Source organism: Gymnodraco acuticeps, unplaced genomic scaffold (genome assembly GCF_902827175.1).
Source record: "Gymnodraco acuticeps unplaced genomic scaffold, fGymAcu1.1, whole genome shotgun sequence".
Lineage (NCBI taxonomy): Eukaryota > Metazoa > Chordata > Actinopteri > Perciformes > Bathydraconidae > Gymnodraco > Gymnodraco acuticeps.
Window position 1 is genome coordinate 169,928 of NW_022990954.1, and position 22,270 is coordinate 192,197.

General features: G+C 41.9%; 1 protein-coding gene and 1 non-coding gene across 2 annotated transcripts; one reads left to right on the plus strand and one right to left on the minus strand.

The window, feature by feature from the left end:
- Nucleotides 1-529: 529 nt before the first annotated feature.
- On the minus strand, nt 530-601 carry trnae-cuc. The gene has a single exon. It is a non-coding gene; the product is annotated as a tRNA-Glu (tRNA).
- Nucleotides 602-8,116: 7,515 nt separating this feature from the next.
- Nucleotides 8,117-13,555, plus strand: ppdpfb (pancreatic progenitor cell differentiation and proliferation factor b). The gene is made up of 5 exons (XM_034235104.1): nt 8,117-8,341; nt 9,387-9,486; nt 10,297-10,374; nt 12,503-12,596; nt 13,077-13,555. Exons 2-5 carry the CDS (start codon nt 9,432-9,434, stop codon nt 13,183-13,185), a joined length of 336 nt encoding a protein of 111 aa, XP_034090995.1. The 5' UTR covers nt 8,117-8,341; nt 9,387-9,431; the 3' UTR covers nt 13,186-13,555.
- Nucleotides 13,556-22,270: the final 8,715 nt, after the last annotated feature.

Consider the following 22,270-nt stretch of genomic DNA (forward strand, 5'->3'; position numbering starts at 1 on the left):
AATGTACTGAAGGTAATACAACATTTACAATTTACTTTGTTGGAACATTTTCCGCACTTTACTCTTATCTTTTTTTCGTTTCCTTGTACAGCCAAAATTCAAACAAAAATATTTACTCTTCTTGTTAATTTTGTTTGTATGTTGAGAAAGACCTTAACTTTTAGCTCTGTCTGATTTTAAGGGGATTTGTTTCAAGCAGTGGCCAATTGTACACCGCTTTACCTAAAAATGCAACAATTGGCACAAAGTTGCATTTATTAATTTGCATTAGAAGCATTATAGAGTTTTTACTGTTATCACACGTTTGCTGGTGTTCAAGTCGTACCTTGAGTTATGATGATGAATGATTATATTACAATATATAGTTTGTGCATTATGCCTTTGCTCGGTGGGTTTAAATCAAAACTGTATGTAAGAAGACAGTAGTAAATCATGCAAAACCTTTATCCATGTAACATTACTTCACATTTTGTAATACAGTGTTCGATACTTGACAAATGGTAAGTTAAACACGAGATAAAAACGGTAGTTCCCTGACCGGGAATCGAACCCGGGCCGCGGCGGTGAGAGCGCCGAATCCTAACCACTAGACCACCAGGGAAGGATGAGGGCGCTGTTTCATGTGAAGATTTAATAAGGACACAAACCTAGACGTCTGAACATATATTGATTTAGCATCAGGATGCACAAAGTCAGTCTGGAGTGAACTGCCGCGATATGTCATGCTTTTCCGGTTATTACCCGTCCCCTTGTGTGTTATGAAGGTTTTTATGCATGTAAACGGTGTGCAGAGTCAAAACCCTCAAAGTACACCCTGTAACGAGTAAACTCTAATACAGAAAATACCTCCCCAAAACACCTCGTTGGTGAAACGTCATCATCCATTTGATTCTTCCGGGGACATCTGATGTCGGCCCAATCCCAAACCACTCCCTCGACCGTACCCCTCCGTGATGGAGTGAACTCTGTCTGTAGCCACACTCGCAGCTCAACGAGGCTCCCTCCTGTCAGATGGAGGGAGTAAATATAGCAGCAAGCTTTGGGACGGCCTCCCCTCTCTCCGGCAGAAACAGGAAATGCCGTAACTGTATGTAACAACGGTTTCAAATCAGCATCTCTTAGACAAAAAGTTTAAATTAATAACTCAAATAAAACTCCAAACATCTTTCATTGTGTTTCAAAGCTCTTTTAGTTTTAAACCTGATGTTTATAAGCTTCTTAGCTTTTGCAACGGTCTGTAAATATACACAACTTTATAATAAAATGCACAATTTTACCTTTTTCTAGACTAAACACAGGTATGATCCTACGTTAAAAACATATGAGGTCATCATGAGGTTGTTAACATCGCAGTTTATCAGTGGATGTTTGCTGGAACTAGGCTACTTGTAAAGAGCGTGTTTCCTGACGGACACACACAGCGGGACTCCGGAGTGGTTAAGGCGATGGACTAGAAATCCATTGGGGTCTCCCCGCAGGTTCGAATCCTGCCGACAACGAGTAATGTTTTGGCTTTACTTTGACCAGATATAGGTCGATGTGTTGCAAATCATTTCTACAATACACAAAGACAGAAGTATGATATCATAGTGTAGACATGACAATCAACACATTTTAAGTTTTAAGTTTCGTTTGGTTATTGGGTACAGAACAGTGCTGGAATTGGGCCGGTACTCACCGGTACGCAGTACCGGCACTTCTGGTTCTGACCCATGGAGTACCGGCACTTCTTGCTCAGTACCGGCATGCTGGCGGTACTCCGGTACTCATGCACCGTGCCAGTACTCAACACTCTCCCGCCGTTCTTATTATACATCCATATATATATATACAGCCGCCCGGTACTCAGTAGATGCGTCATGAGGTGCCGAACGGACATTCTCATCGCTCTAACCGCTGGAGTTTCACAGCGGCTGTCAGCTGTTTACTCCTGTCATTCAAACAGAACGTGCTGGAGAGGGGGCGGGGCTTATCTTCTCCATGTAAATACTGTGGTGGAAACGACTATGTCAAAATTAACCTATTTGACCGTGATTTAATAGTAATACACGTTTCAAAATAATAATAATAATAATGCCGAAGTAACAACATACTGAAAACTGTTAGTAAAACCATGTTTTAATGCTTTACAATTTACATACCTAGATGCACGTGTGTTGTGTTTATGCAGTGCAACTCCCACCCAGTGGGTGGCTATGTAGAGTGATAGAACAGAGCAGGCACGCCCCCGAGAGAAGGAAAGCAAGTCACGTCACAAATTAGCATTTCTAAAATGTTAGCGTGGATTAATAAAAGTGCAAAAAGACAGCGGTTGTCGCCGGAAGAAACTTCAAATACAGAGAATGCTGTGCCTGTGTTGGAAATTGTGTCTGATGGGGAGCTTTCTTTGGTTGATCCTCCTGCTCCAAGTTCTAGTGTATTAGCATTAGCACTAGCTCCGCCGCCTCCTCCAGAGCCTCTAACGTTAGCTGCTGCTGGCGCAACTGCCACCACCAACACCGGGCAAAGCGATGCACCTGACTGCTGGACAACGGACCAGGTGCAATATGTTTGCAAGACCAATGCATGGCTCCTTCTTAAAGATAAGAAGCTAGGATGTCGGATATGCAGAGATGTCAAATCTTTGGGAATACACACTGGACAAGGACTGAAACTGTCAACTGAATGGGGTGAGTGTGCAGTGTCTCATTTCGGTGTTGACAAGGGCAAACAACAAGCTAGCCTGAGAAAAAAAATCAAAGAACATAAAGAATCACAAGCCCATGTAAAAGCTGCTGACATCCTTACATCTGCTTCATGTGAAACTATTCAACATCAAGTGCAGTCTATGCATACATCTGAATTAGACACCACTATCAGAGTTTTTCGAAGGGCATATACAATTGGCAAACATAGCCGGCCATTCACAGACATGCCAATTGATTTGAATGTACAGAAACTGAATGGGCTGAACGTGGGCAGGGTTTTGCACTCCAATAAAACCTGTGGCGAAATCATCGACCACATAGCTCATGAGCTGAAGAAAAAAATGGCAAAAGACATTACAGAAAACCAAAGAAAACTCTGTGTTTTGGTCGATGAATCTACCACTATTAGTGGTAAAACGGTGCTTGTTGTGTGTCTACGCTCAGCATTAGCTGATGCTGAGCCCGAAACGTTTTTTTGGGAGCTGATCGAGTTGGATGGAACAACGGCTGATGACATCACAAAGGCGTTAATGGAGTGTCTTGGAAGAGATTTTAACGAGGACTTTTTAGGTCAGTGTTTCGTTTCTTTTGCATGTGATGGGGCTTCAGTCATGCTAGGGAAGAGAACAGGCGTTGCTACCCAGTTGTGTAGTAAATTCCCAAGCCTGTTTGTGTGGCACTGCTCCAATCATCGTCTAGAGCTGGCAGTTGGGGATGTGGTCAAGGAGGTCTCAGGGCTCAATCATTTCCAGATCTTTTTTGACAAACTCTATTCCTTGTTCCATGCCTCCCCCAAAAATCAGAGGCAGTTAGCGCAGTGTGCGCAAGCAGTCGGACAGCGTCTCCTGGTGATAGGGCGTGTTTTGTCCATCCGCTGGGTGGCTTCAAGTGAAAGGAGCGTCAGAGCAGTCTGGGAAAACTACCGAGTGCTTCATGATCACTTCACAAATGCTGCAAACGACACGAGCAGGGATTCCAGAGACAGAGCAAAGTACAAGGGCCTGGATGATGTGCTCACATCTGCAACGTTTGTCAGCAATCTGGGACTGATGTACGATGCGCTCACAGAGCTTAGTGACCTCTCTCGGCAACTCCAAAAAAGAGAGATGACACTGCCTACAGCAGATAGGCTCTTAACTCGAGAAATACGAGTTTTTGAATCCATAGTCACCATGCCTGGCCCACACATGACTACAGTTCATACAGCTCTAGCTGAGAAGTCCTTCAAGGGTGTTGCCCTGCGTGAGAATGGCAGGCTTGTACAGATTCATGCAGGTCAGTTTTTCCGCAGTATGGTAGAGAATCTGAGACACAGAATGACTTCCACAACCTCCTCTCATGTCAGCACAAGAGAAATCCCATTACATGGCCGGGAGGCCCGGGACAATCAGCTAATCCAGGACATGAAAGTTATCCATCCTGGAAGTTGGCCTGAAGAGGAGTTAGACGTACAGTATGGGGACGTAGAGGTGCTACGTTTGTGCGAAGTGCTGAAAGTGGACAGAAGAGAGACTGTTCAGGGCTTTCGCGAATACAAGGAAACCAGGGCATCCCGTACACCTGCTGCCATGGAGCCTCTACTGAAAGCAGTCCGAACCATCGCTGTCTCCACTAGTGAGTGTGAGCGGGCATTCAGCTGCATGAACGATATCCTTACTGCAAAAAGGAATGCTCTCTCTGTCAGCCGACTGTCCAGCCTGGTTTTCATTAAATGTAATGGACCATCACTAGGACAGTTCAATCCGGAACAGTATATGAGGTCCTGGCTGGCAAAGGGAAGGAGAAGTGCTGATGAAAGAGCCTGTCCAGCTCCAGCCCCTGATACTGATGTCCCCAAGGCCTTCTGGAGCCTTTTCTAACAATGTGAAGTATATTGCAAAGCAGCTCACCCAGTGAGAAGACTTTTGGCATAATGTGCCGATTTGTACAGATCCTGGAGATAGAAGGACTTCAGACCAACCAGGGAGTTATCTGATCAGCTTGGTGTTCAATGTAACTCTTTACCATGGCTCAGACTTTGTTACTTGCAGTTACAGTTTCTCATTTTAGATTGTGCAAATTTTGCATTTGTTTTTACATGTTCTTTGTTCATGCTCTTTATCATTTTTCTGAGTTGGAAAGTTAGATTGCATCATAGTTTACTTTATACATATTTGTATTCTTCAGTGGTGAAGTATATTGCAAAGCAGCTCAGCCATGTGAGAAGACTTTTGGCACTTTTTCGTTTTTCGTTTTCTGAGTTGGAAAGTTAGATTGCATTCAAAATGTACAGAAATACTTAATTTTGTTAAAGCTTTTTATAAAAAATGCTTCTGACCAGAGCTTTGTTTCCTTGTCATTAATGTTGAACACCACCAGAGGGGCTCTCACCTGAAAGGTCTCTGCTTCATGTGTCTTCAGCAGAAGATCTAGACTTTGGTTGCTATATTTTCAGTTAATATTGACCTTACTGAGCTTTAGCCATATCCGCTGCCTATCATAAAAAATGTTAAGTACAGTGAACCTTTCTAAAATATACAGTAGTAAAGAGACAAACCCACCAGCATTATAGTAGCCAAATTCTTGTTTGTGGGCTGTATATATAAAATTGACTTGAAAAAGTTGCTGATTTTAGAGTACTGGCACCTTTTTCATTCCAATTCAAGCACTGGTACAGAAAACCGATATTCATATTGTAAATATTTCGCATGTTAGTGGGAGCCTGAAACCTATTATCTATTATTTTATGTGCTGAAACTTGAAACTGACAAAAGATGATTGTAAACATGAATTTGCAAACAACATAGAAAAACGACACGTGTATGCGTCCTTCAATCTGCTGTATTACATTTCAAATTAGATGCATTTCGTAGATTTTACCACCAGAGGGAGCTCTTATTACGGTGTGTTTTTTCTCTGGGTCATGCTCACTGTGGTTTGTGATATACTACTCAGTGACTATAACAGTATCACACTTTAAAAGTCAATTAAATTAATCTTTTTTACCCTATAACCCCTATCCTTTAACAAAAACACTTGTTGAGGTATGCTACAAATATTATAAAAATAAAGGCTACACATATTATAAAATAGACCTTTATTAATCCCCACAGGAAAATGCAAGTGTCATTTTTTAAAGTGAGTAAAGAGATTAAATACAAATGAGCCTATAGGCCAGGGGTGCCCAACCAGTCGATCGCGATCGACCGGTCGATCGCGGGGAGATTCCCAGTCGATCGCGAGATGTGTCTAAAAATAGAACAACAATATTCTGTTTTATCGTTAATGTCCTGTAACATAATCTTCCTGTGCCAGAATAATGCACTTGACGCATCAAAGCTTTGTGATTGGCCGCCGTGACCCCATGTGTCGGGGCGTGGCTAGTGGGCAGTGCACTAATTCGCTAACGTTGTCCGTATCAATAGGAGTTTTTGATTGATTGAAAAGTTTATTAACAGCTTGTATATTGGGTACAGTACAGCACAGCTCAAAACATACAATTGTTAAGGGGATGCAGACCAGAGAAAGACTTTCGTCTTGTTTACATCAGGGTCCCCCATTTCCAATTCATCATATCATTTAAGACATATTTGACATACAGATGGCTTATTTACAATTTACATACAGGTGGTTTTTTACATACAGATTGCTTATTTACAATTTTCATTTTAGATTTCGTTCTAATACATCCTAACCGGACATTTAAGACAGTGACAGTCCGCACACAAACAAGACCGCAATTATGGCAGAAGCAAAACATATATAATTTTCACTCCGAGTGGGAGGATGATTATTTTTGTATTTATTCCAATTCAAAGTCCATCTGTCTCATCTGCAATGCGAGCGTAGCTTTATCGAAGAAAAGTAATTTAGGAGCGGCATTTCAAAACAGTGCACAAACGCTACGAGACGGAATTCCCTCCTAATTCTGCCCTACGCTCCAAAAGGGGAGGGGCCTGAAAGGACAGCTAAATGCACAGCAGTCCATTTTCACCAGGCCCAACAACAAGAGCAAGGCTGCTACCATAGCATCTTATCGTGTCAGTCACGTTCTTGCGAAACACATGAAGTCTTTCAAAGACGGCGAAGTTGTGAAAGAAGCATTCCTGGAGGCTGCTGACGCGCTTTTGAGGGACAGTAAAAAACGTTTTTGATATAATAAAAACTCAAGTTGGATACCGTTATTAATCAGCTGTAAGTTTGAGTTTGTTTGAACTTATTCATTATAATTATTGTACAAAATGGTATAAGAATGCAAACTTAAATTGATTATAGTCTATTATCAATTCAGGTTAAGAAACTAGTGTTGCTGGCATCCTATTAAAGGCATTTCTTTTTATACTCTACTAAAATGCAACAAAAAAAGGGTTTGATTCTATTAATTTTGTCTTTTTTATTGCACTTTGGCAGCAGATTCCTGTGTAGATTCAGATCTGAGTTGTCTTATTAGTAAGCCTCATTTATACTTTTGTAGCAACACTATTTTTTATATAATGGCAAAGAAAGGGTTCAGAGTCTTTTCTTTTTTCCCTGTGTCATATGTGGCAGCACTGTTCAATGTTTCTTGAAAACATTACCCACTGTAGTGACGTGTGAATAAACTCCAACTCTGTATCAACAACACTGTTGTGTAACTTCAGTTAAATACTTGTATGTGTGTAGATTAGAAAGAGGTAAGATAAAGGATCTGCAGTATTTTATGAGGTATTAATCATACAAAGGTCAGTTTTATACAAGTAGAAGTGTGTATTTACCTGGTAGTAGGCTGTCAGTAATGGCTACGCCTCTCTATTTGGACTGGTAGATCTCGGCAGACTGGCAACTTTAAAAGTAGCTCTCGGTTAAAAAAAGGTTGGGCACCCCTGCTATAGGCTATTGAGGAAATAAATAAGTAGAGAACAATTGAAAAAATAAAGAAAACCATAAATGACAAGAAGTAAGCTACATAAAGTAAAGATACAAAATGATTAGTACTGAACATTTGTACCAAGTTCAGTACAGTAATTTAACATTCTGTTTTTAACTCATATTAATATATTTTACATGTATATAGTTGACTTGTTACTGCACATTGCTCACTTGCAACTATTTTGTTCAATCTCTGGTCTGTTCTACTCTACTTACTTCTACTTTATTTAATTTATTCATTATTTGTTATTTATACTTATTATGTTGCATTGTTGAAGGAGCCTAGGTCTTAAGATGTGCATGTCAATATCTACACTGTAGCTACTGTGAATATGACAATATAAAGCCTTTGAATCTTTAATATACCTGAGTAAATGAACCCTATATTCCACCACTGTGGCTTTTTTTGTTGTAATATAAAATACTTTGAATTGTTGTGTTTAAAAGTTTCTACAGTATTGAGTGTAGCGTGGATGTACACCACATGTGCACTTCATGGTGCAATCCCTGCGCAACACATGGGCTGTTATTGAACACGCCCCGCCCCCTGCATGATGTGACGTCACTGCCCGGCTCTCTATAAAAGCACGAGATGACCGTTTATGCCAACAACAATCCGTTGATCTCTGCTCGGACCTTGGAGGGTTACATTTAACCAACACGTATTTTCAAATGGGCCTCGTCGCCTAGCGTTTACTCCCCCAGCCTTGCCGACTGAGTTGAATTGGGTGCTACTGAACATCAAGAACGTTTGTATTCCTAAAAAGGTGAGGGTATCCCCGGCTTATAAAATGGTGGTAACACTGTTTTTGGTGGTGGGCGAGCTAGCGATTCTAGGCTAGTTTGTTATGATCTGTTGCAGAATCTCTGCTTTGTTAAAAAATATATGTTATGTATGTAGTATTTTCTCGTTGTATTCGTATTTTTCTCATTCATAGCATACTAAAAGTCCTATTACTGATGTTGTCGTCGTGTCGACCCTCAGTTTGAATGTCAACATCACTGTTATGATTTGGTTTTTGTCTTCGTATCGAGACAAAATGTCCTCAGTGTGAAAGAAGGGGTCCGTCTGTTTTTGCTTTGTTCATGTACACTCTTCAAGACAGACTTTACTAAGCACTCATATTCTCTGCTTTTATATGTAAAAAGGTCGGTTTTCTGCATTGACAGTCTAATGTAAACAAGACCCCTGCTAAACATGGGCTGACGTCATTGTAGTGTAGGTGTACCTCCATCACAGCTGGAGTCCAGGATGTTTTTCTCTTTTGTATGGGTTACATGTTCCTTTGTATCATCAGCGCTGAAGGGATTAACGCCAGTTGATTAAGTGTTTGACGATTGACTGATATCCAAAATGCTATTTTGATGTTATATGTTGAAGTCATTTATCAAGCAAAACAGCCAAACATGTGCCTGTTGATGTAGTCCCTTTACCTTAAACACAGACACACAGTTTATTACATTAGAAGAGATTAAAATAAAGAACAATACACAGTGTTTATATATGTATCACAATTCTTATGGATTTTGTTCAGTTGGTTGGACAGAACAAGACATTGGAATAATTAAAAAGGCATTTTTCTGATTCATCATTTTCCAGCAGTTTATAGACACACAAAACAACAACAACGTTAAGTTCTTCATTTTACAACTGGTTAATTATGATTAGACAAGATAATGACATATAGCTTAATAATAATTAGTTGCATCCCTTGTAGTGATTTGAAACCATCATTCTTCCTGTTTTGAACCTCTGGCTGTGGGTATTCTTCCATGCTGTCTGGTGTTGATCACACTGTTTGTCCTCCCCAGGTTTCCATCTATCCAGCACAGCGTACAGCGACCAACTACAGTAGAATGGCATCTATTCCAGCAGGCGGTTCTCTCGTGGCCACCACTGATTACTATCGAAGTGAGTCTCTCCTTTTTGTATTCCCTTATCACACAAATGCAGATGTTCACAACTGGTGACTAACTCTGAGTCTGCCGTAAGATTGACTTAATATAATTCCTACTAGCTTCCGCTCTTTAAAGGGTAAACATTTGAGATGTAATGAGTCACCTTGGGTTTCTCTGTTTTAAAAGGGCCAATAATCTGGTTCGCTGAGTAACGTTTTTAATACTTGTAGCATTAGTGTCATAATCATTGTTTGAACATGCGTTAAGAGTAGCTAATAGGTTATCCTTGCAAGTGAAATAAAGTCCCACCCTGCGTGAGTTTAGTAATGATCCTTTCAAGCTTGAATATAAAACCAGATATATTTTGATTAGTGCTTCAAGGGGAAGTTGCAGTAGGTTTTTTCTTTCAAAGTTACACCCTTCCTGTGTTTCCCAATGTCTTAATAGCTTCTTGAGATCACATCCTTTTCTTCAGAATATGGGATGGTATAAATGGGTTTGGTTTAGGTTCCTCAGAGTGCCAAATAGACTTGTAACCTGTCTTAGTAAATCAAATCAAAAGCTTACATTACAACCATAGAGTGGCCCCTCGGTCTGCGGTTATATGACGAGAGGATTTTTAATTTTCGTGTCCATGTGAACGCCCCCACCACTCTTAAGGGAACGGCTAGATATTATGCAAGTACATTGCGTTTTCCCTGTGGGTAAAATAAGTAACCGTCCATTGCAATCCTTGGATAATGAATTTGGAATTATTTAACCTTCTTTAGTTTGGTTGAGTCCCTGTGATTAAGCTAAAAACTATTTTTCTCTCCTCTTTCAGGGCGCATCGGCTCTACATCCAGTAGCAGCTCTTGCGGCAGTTCGGAGTACAGTGGAGAGGTCATCCCTCACCATCCAGGTGTGTGTTACTCTCATGAACATATGAGCATAACTTAATGCATCAGTGTGGAAACCAAATTTGGACCCCTGAGAGAAGTTAAAACTCAGTCCTTTAAAACCTTTCAAATGTAAATCACATGATTTTCAACATTCTTCACAAGCTGATTTAAATAATGTATGCAACTGTCTTTTCACACAGCTGGTTTATTAACAGTAAACCAACACAACAATCGTTGGTTAAATATACTCTGAATCAACATACAGCTGCTAAAAAAGAATTTCAGAGTTTGTAATAATGAAGTCAGGAAATTATGCAACATATCTCACATGCACTCTTGAAAAAGAGTGATGCACTTTAACAGCTGTGGTTTTGGAAAGAACAGCTTGTTCCTTTCAAGAGAAGCGACATGTGTCTCTGTTTAGGATCCAGATGTGTCCGAGCGAATATCTATCTGCAGTTAGAGCAACAATCTTAACTTAAACTATAGTGACAATACTCAATCCACATGACACTGCTTACCCTTCAGTTAACATGGCAGGCACGGCATGTCTCAAAGCATTGCTGAGGTTGAGTCAGCTGTTGCTCAGACCACACAGAGCTACTATTGTTGAGTCATGGTGCATAAACTAGTTCAGGTTTGATCTGGCTTTGTTTAATTTAGCAGCAAGTCGTTGTCAATCATGATTTTTCACTAAGGGATTAGAAACCCTGCATCTCCCATATCCCATTGGTTCTGGATAGGATTCAGATGTCAGTATTAATCAAATAACTCCGCACCAGGCACGTTTTCTTTCACCCCCTTATACACCATTATAACCCTCAGCATCAGTTCATATCTTCATCTCTAATTCTGGCTCAGTGTAGCTTGAGGTAAAAACCATCTGCTCTGACCGAGAAGTGCTGGCTCATGGTTTTCAGTTGCCATGCCTGATTTAATAGCTATGTCAGCTTTTTAATGGTGTCAGGGAATATTTTTACACAGCGACATGGATACACATGCAGTGCAAATCAAAGTAGGGGAAATATGTGTGTCTGTGTGTACATGGAGAGTGGAGTGCACATACCTTTCATTCCTGCTTGTTTAGTACGTTTTACAAACAGTTTTTTCCTTAGCTGTGAAATCATAGCTCTATTGGTCAAAATAGGCACTATTTATATCCAGAAACATCTTTAAAACATAGTTAAAGATGTATTTTAGATTGCTTAGTAGTTTACACGTGTTACTTGATTAGATGATTTACCTGGTTTGCTTGGTATAATTAGGAAGTCAGTATTTGTTCTTAAGTGACACCACTTTGAGAATTTGACCTAGAAGTTCATTATGACACACAGCAGTTGTAATATAACTTTAACTGCCTGTATGCAAATTCAGCTGTTCAGTCACTACCCAAGGCACCGCAGTCTGTCACAGAGCCAAACACGAGAGCTGACGGGGGGAAACCCGAGTCATGGCTCACTCAGTGTAGCTGATGAAACACACACAGTAGTCTACATTCTTACGCTTAATAAGTTAAAGGTCACCTATTATTGAAAATCCACTTTTTCATGTATTTTATACATCAACATGTGTCCGCTCTGTGTAAAGAGATTCTGAACGTTTCAGGAAAAAATATTTGCTCACCTTTTGTCCTGATCCATTTATATAAAACCTGTCTGAAAATGAGCTGATCAGGTGTTGGCCACTTTATGATGTCATAACGATTTTTTTTGGCTTGTGTAACCATCAGCCAATCACCAGCCAAGGTAACCCCCCCCCACCCCCCCACCTTATCACCTGAATGTCCTCCTAGAGCACCATTGTGTTCTTTTTAACCAAATATCTCTCAGAGGGGCCTGGGGAGGGGCTCCTTATTTCCATCTAAAGTAACAGACAGAGAATCAGCACTTTTGAAACAGGGCTGAAACAGAGGGGATTATGGGATGCTACAATGATCTGTTTGGTATTTGGAGCCAAACACTTCTGTTCTGTATATATCTGAGACCTATAATATATTGATGAAAAACAGTATAATAGGGGACCTTTAAGTCTGCTTTCTCATTAAGTGGCAACATTTTCTAGTCCAGCTCATAATGAAGACCTTATTCAATGTACAGTAGATACTTTGTTCCCTGTATAAACCTGTATCTTTATTATCGGCCTCCACAGGACTCCCTAAGCAGGACTCTGGCCATTGGTGGTCCAGTTTCTTCTTTGGGAAACAGCCAGGGATGACTCCACTGACTGAGGAGGCACAGCAGAAGTAAGTATATGCACACTCACTGCTGACTCATCTCCTAATGCTGCCACTGCTCCTTAGGCTTATTTTAATCCTGATCATTCTCTGTACACTCACTAAAAATGCAAAGCTTTTTTTTAAACCTTTGTAGAGCTTCAATTTAGAGCTGCAGATGAGTCCAAGACAGATTTGTACATTTTGTAAAATAAAGCTACCAAAAAACCTGACATGATATTTGCAGTGGGTTTTCGCAATCCAATACCGTAAGTGGCGGATTGGTAGAACCTGGCAGTAAAGCAGAGATTTGCGCTGTATTCAGCTTTTACTTTATACATGACGTAGAAAATATACCTGTCCTGGCTGGCAGTTGGAAGTGGCTACAGGCTAAGACCGGTCCCTGTGTAAACAAATCACTCCTTAGCCATCTGACACAGTCACACCCTTTCTGTTATACTGAATCAAGAATAGCCTTTCACAATATCTCCATCCCTCTTTGTCTCTCAGGGCGAGGGTCCAAGGTGCAGTGACCAATGGTCAGATCACCTGCGTTGCCAGGGAGATGGTGATGCAACGGCAGGTGAGTGAGAGCAGCGACGCAGGAACCTCCTCCTGATCCTGCAGCTCACTCTGATCCACGATGGGGGGGGGAGAGGGGGAAATCGAACCAATGACCAACGCTAGGTGACGGAAGGATGTCCCGTTAGCAACATTATTAGTTATTTTCTGTTATTATAATTCATTGTAGACATAGGCTGTTTCTGTAACCGTGTGGTTTTTATATTGACAACCAAGAAAAAGAAGAATTGAAAATAATTAAAAAAACAAGACTATGATGCAACTGATAAGCTCCTTTGTGTTTTTTTTTACATTTGTACTGTGTTTGTAATACTGTGTTGCATACACATCACTTGCCTTTGTTAAACCTTTTATACTTTTGTCACCCTGTGATTGCAAATGCAATAAAGTAGACTCTTGCAGCCTAATGTTCTGTGTTGGATTCACGTCTTCTTTCACACACGACACCAAAGCAGACGTTTTTAGCACAAACATCTTTCTCTGACCTTTTTAAGAACATGATTTGAACTCTGTTTATACCTACATTTTATAATAAGTGGTGTCCCAGTAGCTGTTGGTTGAAATGGCCTGATAAGGACCAGTATGTAGAAGAGTCAGTGTTTGGCAGGTAGTGGTTCACTTGTACTCGATACAGAGCTATTCCAGGAACAAAGTAAACACACAGAGAGAACAGACTGGTGCTCGCAGTGAACCCAGAGGCTGGGGTTGTGTAACTTTTTGTTTGGTGCCTAAACACACACCACATCTGGAAACTGAGTCCAGCAGCCTCTGGATGAAAAAACAAAACATTCCGGTACATACCGGTTTCAACTTCTGGGGTCTTGCTCCTGTTGGCTTACACTTTCAGATGCGGTTTGCTTCGCAAATGTCTCACATCCTTGTTATTTTTTTTTTTTAGACATCTAGGGAATCTTATGTTTAGGAAATACATGACTGATGTTAATGTTGGAATGATTACATTCACTCTCCAAATAACAAAACAGTCAGTAAAGTTAGTAACGTTTGCAATCATTGTAATTGCTACCTGCTACATCATGATTACTTTGTTGATTATATTTTGTATTTATTTAATTTTACAGTTGATATAACAGAAAATGTAAAAACTCAAGAACACTATATCCTCAACAGTACAACAACATAGGCCGCCGGTCCGCACTGCTGCTCAAATGGAGCGCACCTTTTCAATCTGGCGGGGTGTCAAAACTCCACCCTCTGCATTTGTTTGTTGCACATCTGCAGCCGCTGCAGGTCACACTAATTAGCTAATGATACAGTTGTAAACACTTTTTATTACTTACTACCACTCTTGTTGTAGGACTATCATTAAAAAACTGACCTACAAACAACAGGGTGTGGCCTTGTGGTGGTGGTGGTGGTGGTGGTGTTATGTTAATGTACCAACATGCAAATGTGGAAGTCTGAATATCCGGTGATGTTTGAGACCACCGTGAATCTGCCCAGACGTTCAATTTACCTGGAGAGCTTATTTTCACTAAGGTAGGAGCAGATTGTGCTAATAGAGAGGCGAAGTCCCTCCCTTTCCGGTGGAACTCATGGGACCTTATTCCGAAAAAATGATGTATTGAAGTCAATGGCAAGAGAAAAATTATCTTTCGATCCCGTTTGAATTGTGCCATGAATTACTCATGATGTTTGTCAATCTTAACAAATAATGTTCATGTCAAAAAAGTGACAGTTTGTCGTAAAACTGTTGAAATATAAGAATATGAAAAATACGCAACTAGAAAGACTACAAACCCCAGAGTCGCGTAAGTGATGTCATAACTGATGTCATAATTGTTTTCCTCGACTAAATATAAGAGATAGCTAAGATAAGATAACTTTAACAAGATGCCTGTGTGCTTTGTACCAGGTTGTAATCATACCAGCAATGGGTCTTGCTCGTTCTTTCGCTTCCCGCCTGATGAAAGGACCAGGAGTGGCTGGATCAAGTTAGCTACCTAGCTAGTAGCAAGCCCGTTAGTTAGCATTAACTTTCTCATACAGCATCTCTGTAGGCCTATAGTATGTGTATTCACTCTCTGTCCTAAACAGCTTGTTGGAGCTCCAGCCCCCCCCCCCCCCCCCCCCCCCTCCCCCCCCCCCCCCCCTCTGTGAGCCCAGTGGCCGTCTGCGAGACAGCGAAACACACACCCGCAGCTTGGCTGGGAGTTTGTGTGTGTGCCCAGGCTGAGTTCAGCGGTGTCTTGCTGTCTCGCCGACCCTACACCAGTGAGCCGGCTCACAGTGTCCCGGTCCTCGCAGCAGCGAGCCTCGCAACGTCCCGTCGAGTGTGTGCGCGTGTGTGAGGAAGTCCGCGGATTGGTCCAAACGTAACGGCTCCGTGGACGTAACATAACGGCTCCGCAGATTGGTCAATTTGGACCAATCTGCGGAGCCGTTACGTTACGTCACTATAGCTGAAATACGTCACTATACCCAGGAAGTAAACAATGGAAAAAGAGAAATCTCCAACGAGGCGTTCTGGGCAACACAGCATCCTCACTCCCAGGTCGGCCTATGTTGACGTTATGTCAAGTCCCCTGTGTCGGCTTTTTCCAACGCAAGAGGGGGGCGGCCGTGTCGGCTTTTTCCAACGCAAGAGGGGGGCGGGCCGTGTCGGCTTTTTCCAACGTAAGGGGGGGCGGCCCTTAGCGTACATTTTCAACTTTCCGGGATGTCCATAGGCTTCTATATAGCTCCCTAAACGTAGGCTATGTTGTAGACGACTTGAGATCGCGAGCGAATGCTACCTGAAGATCCATTCTCACCAGTGCTTGAATTGGAATGAAAAAGGTGCCAGTACTCTAAAATCAGCAACTTTTTCAAGTCAATTTTATATATACAGCCCACAAACAAGAATTTAGCTACTATAATGCTGGTGGGTTTGTCTCTTTACTACTGTATATTTTAGAAAGGTTCACTGTACTTAACATTTTTTATGATAGGCAGCGGATATGGCTAAAGCTCAGTAAGGTCAATATTAACTGAAAATATAGCAATCAAAGTCTAGATCTTCTGCTGAAGACACATGAAGCAGAGACCTTTCAGGTGAGAGCCCCTCTGGTGGTGTTCAACATTAATGACAAGGAAACAAAGCTCTGGTCAGAAGCATTTTTTATAAAAAGCTTTAACAAAATTAAGTATTTCTGTACATTTTGAATGCAATCTAACTTTCCAACTCAGAAAACGAAAACGAAAAAAGTGCCAAAAGTCTTCTCACATGGCTGAGCTGCTTTGCAATACTTCACCACTGAAGAATACAAATATGTATATAGTAAACTATGATGCAATCTAACTTTCCAACTCAGAAAAATGATAAAGAGCATGAACAAAGAACATGTAAAAACAAATGCAAAATTTGCACAATCTAAAATGAGAAACTGTAACTGCAAGTAACAAAGTCTGAGCCATGGTAAAGAGTTACATTGAACACCAAGCTGATCAGATAACTCCCTGGTTGGTCTGAAGTCCTTCTATCTCCAGGATCTGTACAAATCGGCACATTATGCCAAAAGTCTTCTCACTGGGTGAGCTGCTTTGCAATATACTTCACATTGTTAGAAAAGGCTCCAGAAGGCCTTGGGGACATCAGTATCAGGGGCTGGAGCTGGACAGGCTCTTTCATCAGCACTTCTCCTTCCCTTTGCCAGCCAGGACCTCACATACTGTTCCGGATTGAACTGTCCTAGTGATGGTCCATTACATTTAATGAAAACCAGGCTGGACAGTCGGCTGACAGAGAGAGCATTCCTTTTTGCAGTAAGGATATCGTTCATGCAGCTGAATGCCCGCTCACACTCACTAGTGGAGACAGCGATGGTTCGGACTGCTTTCAGTAGAGGCTCCATGGCAGCAGGTGTACGGGATGCCCTGGTTTCCTTGTATTCGCGAAAGCCCTGAACAGTCTCTCTTCTGTCCACTTTCAGCACTTCGCACAAACGTAGCACCTCTACGTCCCCATACTGTACGTCTAACTCCTCTTCAGGACAACTTCCAGGATGGATAACTTTCATGTCCTGGATTAGCTGATTGTCCCGGGCCTCCCGGCCATGTAATGGGATTTCTCTTGTGCTGACATGAGAGGAGGTTGTGGAAGTCATTCTGTGTCTCAGATTCTCTACCATACTGCGGAAAAACTGACCTGCATGAATCTGTACAAGCCTGCCATTCTCACGCAGGGCAACACCCTTGAAGGACTTCTCAGCTAGAGCTGTATGAACTGTAGTCATGTGTGGGCCAGGCATGGTGACCATGGATTCAAAAACTCGTATTTCTCGAGTTAAGAGCCTATCTGCTGTAGGCAGTGTCATCTCTCTTTTTTGGAGTTGCCGAGAGAGGTCGCTGAGCTCTGTGATCACATCGTACATCAGTCCCAGATTGCTGACAAACGTTGCAGATGTGAGCACATCATCCAGGCCCTTGTACTTTGCTCTGTCTCTGGAATCCCTGCTCGTGTCGTTTGCAGCATTTGTGAAGTGATCATGAAGCACTCGGTAGTTTTCCCAGACTGCTCTGACGCTCCTTTCACTTGAAGCCACCCAGCGGATGGACAAAACACGCCCTATCACCAGGAGACGCTGTCCGACTGCTTGCGCACACTGCGCTAACTGCCTCTGATTTTTGGGGGAGGCATGGAACAAGGAATAGAGTTTGTCAAAAAAGATCTGGAAATGATTGAGCCCTGAGACCTCCTTGACCACATCCCCAACTGCCAGCTCTAGACGATGATTGGAGCAGTGCCACACAAACAGGCTTGGGAATTTACTACACAACTGGGTAGCAACGCCTGTTCTCTTCCCTAGCATGACTGAAGCCCCATCACATGCAAAATAAACGAAACACTGACCTAAAAAGTCCTCGTTAAAATATTTTCCAAGACACTCCATTAACGCCTTTGTGATGTCATCAGCCGTTGTTCCATCCAACTCGATCATCTCCCAAAAAAATGTTTCGGGCTCAGCATCAGCTAATGCTGAGCGTAGACACACAACAAGCACCATTTTACCACTAATAGTGGTAGATTCATCGACCAAAACACAGAGTTTTCTTTGGTTTTCTGTAATGTCTTTTGCCATTTTTTTTTCTTCAGCTCATGAGCTATGTGGTCGATGATTTCGCCACAGGTTTTATTGGAGTGCAAAACCCTGCCCACGTTCAGCCCATTCAGTTTCTGTACATTCAAATCAATTGGCATGTCTGTGAATGGCCGGCTATGTTTGCCAATTTTATATGCCGTTCGAAAAACTCTGATAGTGGTGTCTAATTCAGATTTATGCATAGACTGCACTTGATGTTGAATAGTTTCACGTGAAGCAGATGTAAGGATGTCAGCAGCTTTTACATGGGCTTGTGATTCTTTATGTTCTTTGATTTTTTTTCTCAGGCTAGCTTGTTGTTTGCCCTTGTCAACACCGAAATGAGACACTGCACACTCACCCCCTTCAGTTGACAGTTTCAGTCCTTGTCCAGTGTGTATTCCCAAAGATTTGACATCTCTGCATATCCGACATCCTAGCTTCTTATCTTTAAGAAGGAGCCATGCATTGGTCTTGCAAAAATATTGCACCTGGTCCGTTGTCCAGCAGTCAGGTGCATCGCTTTGCCCGGTGTTGGTGGTGGCAGTTGCGCCAGCAGCAGCTAACTTTAGAGGCTCTGGAGGAGGCGGCGGAGCTAGTGCTAATGCTAATGCACTAGAACTTGGAGCAGGAGGATCAACCAAAGAAAGCTCCCCATCAGACACAATTTCCAATACAGGCACAGCATTCTCTGTATTTGAAGTTTCTTCCGGCGACAACCGCTGTCTTTTTGCACTTTTATTAATCCACGCTAACATTTTAGAAATGCTAATTTGTGACGTGACTTGCTTTCCTTCTCTCGGGGGCGTGCCTGCTCTGTTCTATCACTCTACATAGCCACCCACTGGGTGGGAGTTGCACTGCATAAACACAACACACGTGCATCTAGGTATGTAAATTGTAAAGCATTAAAACATGGTTTTACTAACAGTTTTCAGTATGTTGTTACTTCGGCATTATTATTATTTTGAAACGTGTATTACTATTAAATCACGGTCAAATAGGTTAATTTTGACATAGTCGTTTCCACCACAGTATTTACATGGAGAAGATAAGCCCCGCCCCCTCTCCAGCACGTTCTGTTTGAATGACAGGAGTAAACAGCTGACAGCCGCTGTGAAACTCCAGCGGTTAGAGCGATGAGAATGTCCGTTCGGCACCTCATGACGCATCTACTGAGTACCGGGCGGCTGTATATATATATATATGGATGTATAATAAGAACGGCGGGAGAGTGTTGAGTACTGGCACGGTGCATGAGTACCGGAGTACCGCCAGCATGCCGGTACTGAGCAAGAAGTGCCGGTACTCCATGGGTCAGAACCAGAAGTGCCGGTACTGCGTACCGGTGAGTACCGGCCCAATTCCAGCACTGATTCTCACAGCGTTTATCAACCTTTTTCTTACTCAATATCAAGCCACACTTATTGTTTTTACTTCTTTATTTTAATTGAATAATGTAGGACTTTTGTTGCCGTCAGTTATGGGGAGAGTAGGGGCTCAGTATACTGAAATCTGTATCTGTATTAATGGAGGTGCCGTTGTGCGATTAAGTGATTGCGCAATAATTTACAAACTCTTCAACTACAACCCTATTTATATTTAAAAACATTTTAGAAGGCCTCACGAAATACTTTAATGTAAATTAAAATGTAAATGTGAAGGGATGTGTGTAATGTGGTGATTGACATTATTCACCCACGGATCTATGGGTTGGGGTATTGTTCCGCACGGACATTTTAGTTAACCGGACTTCCTGTTGATGTGAAATACGAAAATATTTTTTTAAAATAAAATAATACTTTATTCCGAGTTTGCTTGCTTTTCTCTTTGGAGGTCATCACATAACGGCATTGTAATACACGGTTCGGCTGCATTCAATATTACATAACTGCCGTAGTTCGCTATTTATAGAGCCCTGGTGAGAAGACTTCTAGGAACAACTGCCGCCGAAACTGAATATGTGACGTGGATCATAAATATATCAGCAATTAAACAAAATCTTCAATTTCTCTTCACAATATAGCTAAGTCTCCTTGCAGTATCAATACTAATTCGGCTGACTTTTATATTTGATCCAATCAGTAGGCTATATTGGTATATTTACACCATAACGGTGCACAGCTGATAGAAGGGACACCTGGTGGTTAAAGCACGTTATTGAAATGTATTGTTTTTATTATTAGATATTAATAGGAGACACAGACAGACACACTAATAAGGCTTTATTACATTACAAGAATACTTTATGTTAAGGTCTTATTTTGAATAAGAAACAAGCTTTGGGGGTATACATATTAAGCCTGACAAAGTACTGATATAATGCTTTCCTGCAATGTTAACTACTGTATGTTTAAGCACTTATTTTAACTGATATTATACATATGTAGTATACTCTTATAAGACGTATGCAGTAGATAGTATAAGGGGGGGACGGGGTGGACCCATTCAAATCCAGTTTTGGACAGTCTGCCGTGGTTCCATCCCATTTCAAAGTGCTGTTCTACTCTCGGCGTAACCCTCGGCGCACACTCAAACATCCAATCACAGAGCTTGAGGACTATCACAGGGTTTGTCAAGCGAAGCGGAGAGAATACTTACTTCCGGGTGTACAATTCTCTAAAGCAACTAGGCTACTATGAGCTGCTCCGACCCTCGGTCCTGACGGACTCCAACTTGTGTTTATTAATCAAACAAATAAATAAACACAAGGATAATTATGTGTTATTGTTGAGTAAATAACAGTGTGTGGTTTAGAAAATAATACAAAATTAGAAGGAAAAAACGATGAAACAATACAGATTTCAGTATTCTGAGCCCCTACTCTCCCCATAACTGACGGCAACAAAAGTCGTACATTATTCAATTAAAATAAAGAAGTAAAAACAACAAGTGTGGCTTGATATTGAGTAAGAAAAAGGTTGATAAACAATGTGAGAATGGATCTTCAGGTAGCATTCGCTGTGTTGTTCTGGGGCAGCATATTACCTCATTCACACCAACGCATCTCCGGTTCAAGCTCCGTGCTAGAGCTTTTCAGGTTTAGAACCGGTTCTTCGGTTTAGCTCCGGCTCTTTTCACACTGCCCAGAGTCCGACTGGTGCTGCGTCATTGCATCATCGTTTGCGTCATGACGTAACCGTTTGCGTGCCTGCTTCATAAAGCCAAACTGCGCGGAAACCAGTGGCGTAGCCAGGAATTATTGTGTGGGTGGGCCTGGAGAAATGTAGGTGGGCCAGGGGGAGACATATTAAGCGTGGGGTCTGAGCTGAAACTTCATTAATGATTTTAATGATTTTTTAATGCACTAATAGAACATAAGCATAAATTAGCAGTGAAAACAAAAAACATAGGCACGGCAGCCTCAGAATGTGTGTAAAACTGACATCCACATAGGGATGGGTATCGTTAAGGCTTTAACGGTACTACTACTTTTATCTATAGCGCTTATGCTTATGCTCCAGGTTCAGTACCAACCACATCATAAAGTACGCGGATGATACAACAGTGGTGGGACTCATCAGGGACAACAACGAACAGGCCTACAGGGAGGAGGTGAAACATCTGACAGACTGGTGTAACACCAACAACCTGATCCTGAATGTCGATAAAACAAAAGAGATCATTGTCGACTTCAGGAACAAAAAGCACTGTCACCCACCACTCCACATCAACGGCACAGCAGTGAAGACTACAGACAGCACCAAGTTCCTGGGGGTGCATATCACAAGCAGTCTGACCTGGTCCACTCACACTACATCACTATTTAAGAAGGCACAGCAGCGCCTACACTTCCTGCGCAGGTTGAGAAGAGCACAACTCCCCCCTCCCATCCTCACCACGTTCTACAGAGGAACCATAGAGAGCGTGCTGACCAGCGGCATCTCCATCTGGTCGAGAGACTGCAACGCCAAAGACTGGAAGTCTCTGCAGAGAGTGGTTAGGACAGCAGAGAAGATCATCGGAGTGTCTCTCCCTCCCATCAGAGACACCGCTCAGAAACGCTGCCTGACAAAAGCCCAGAACATTTTGAAAGACCCCCCT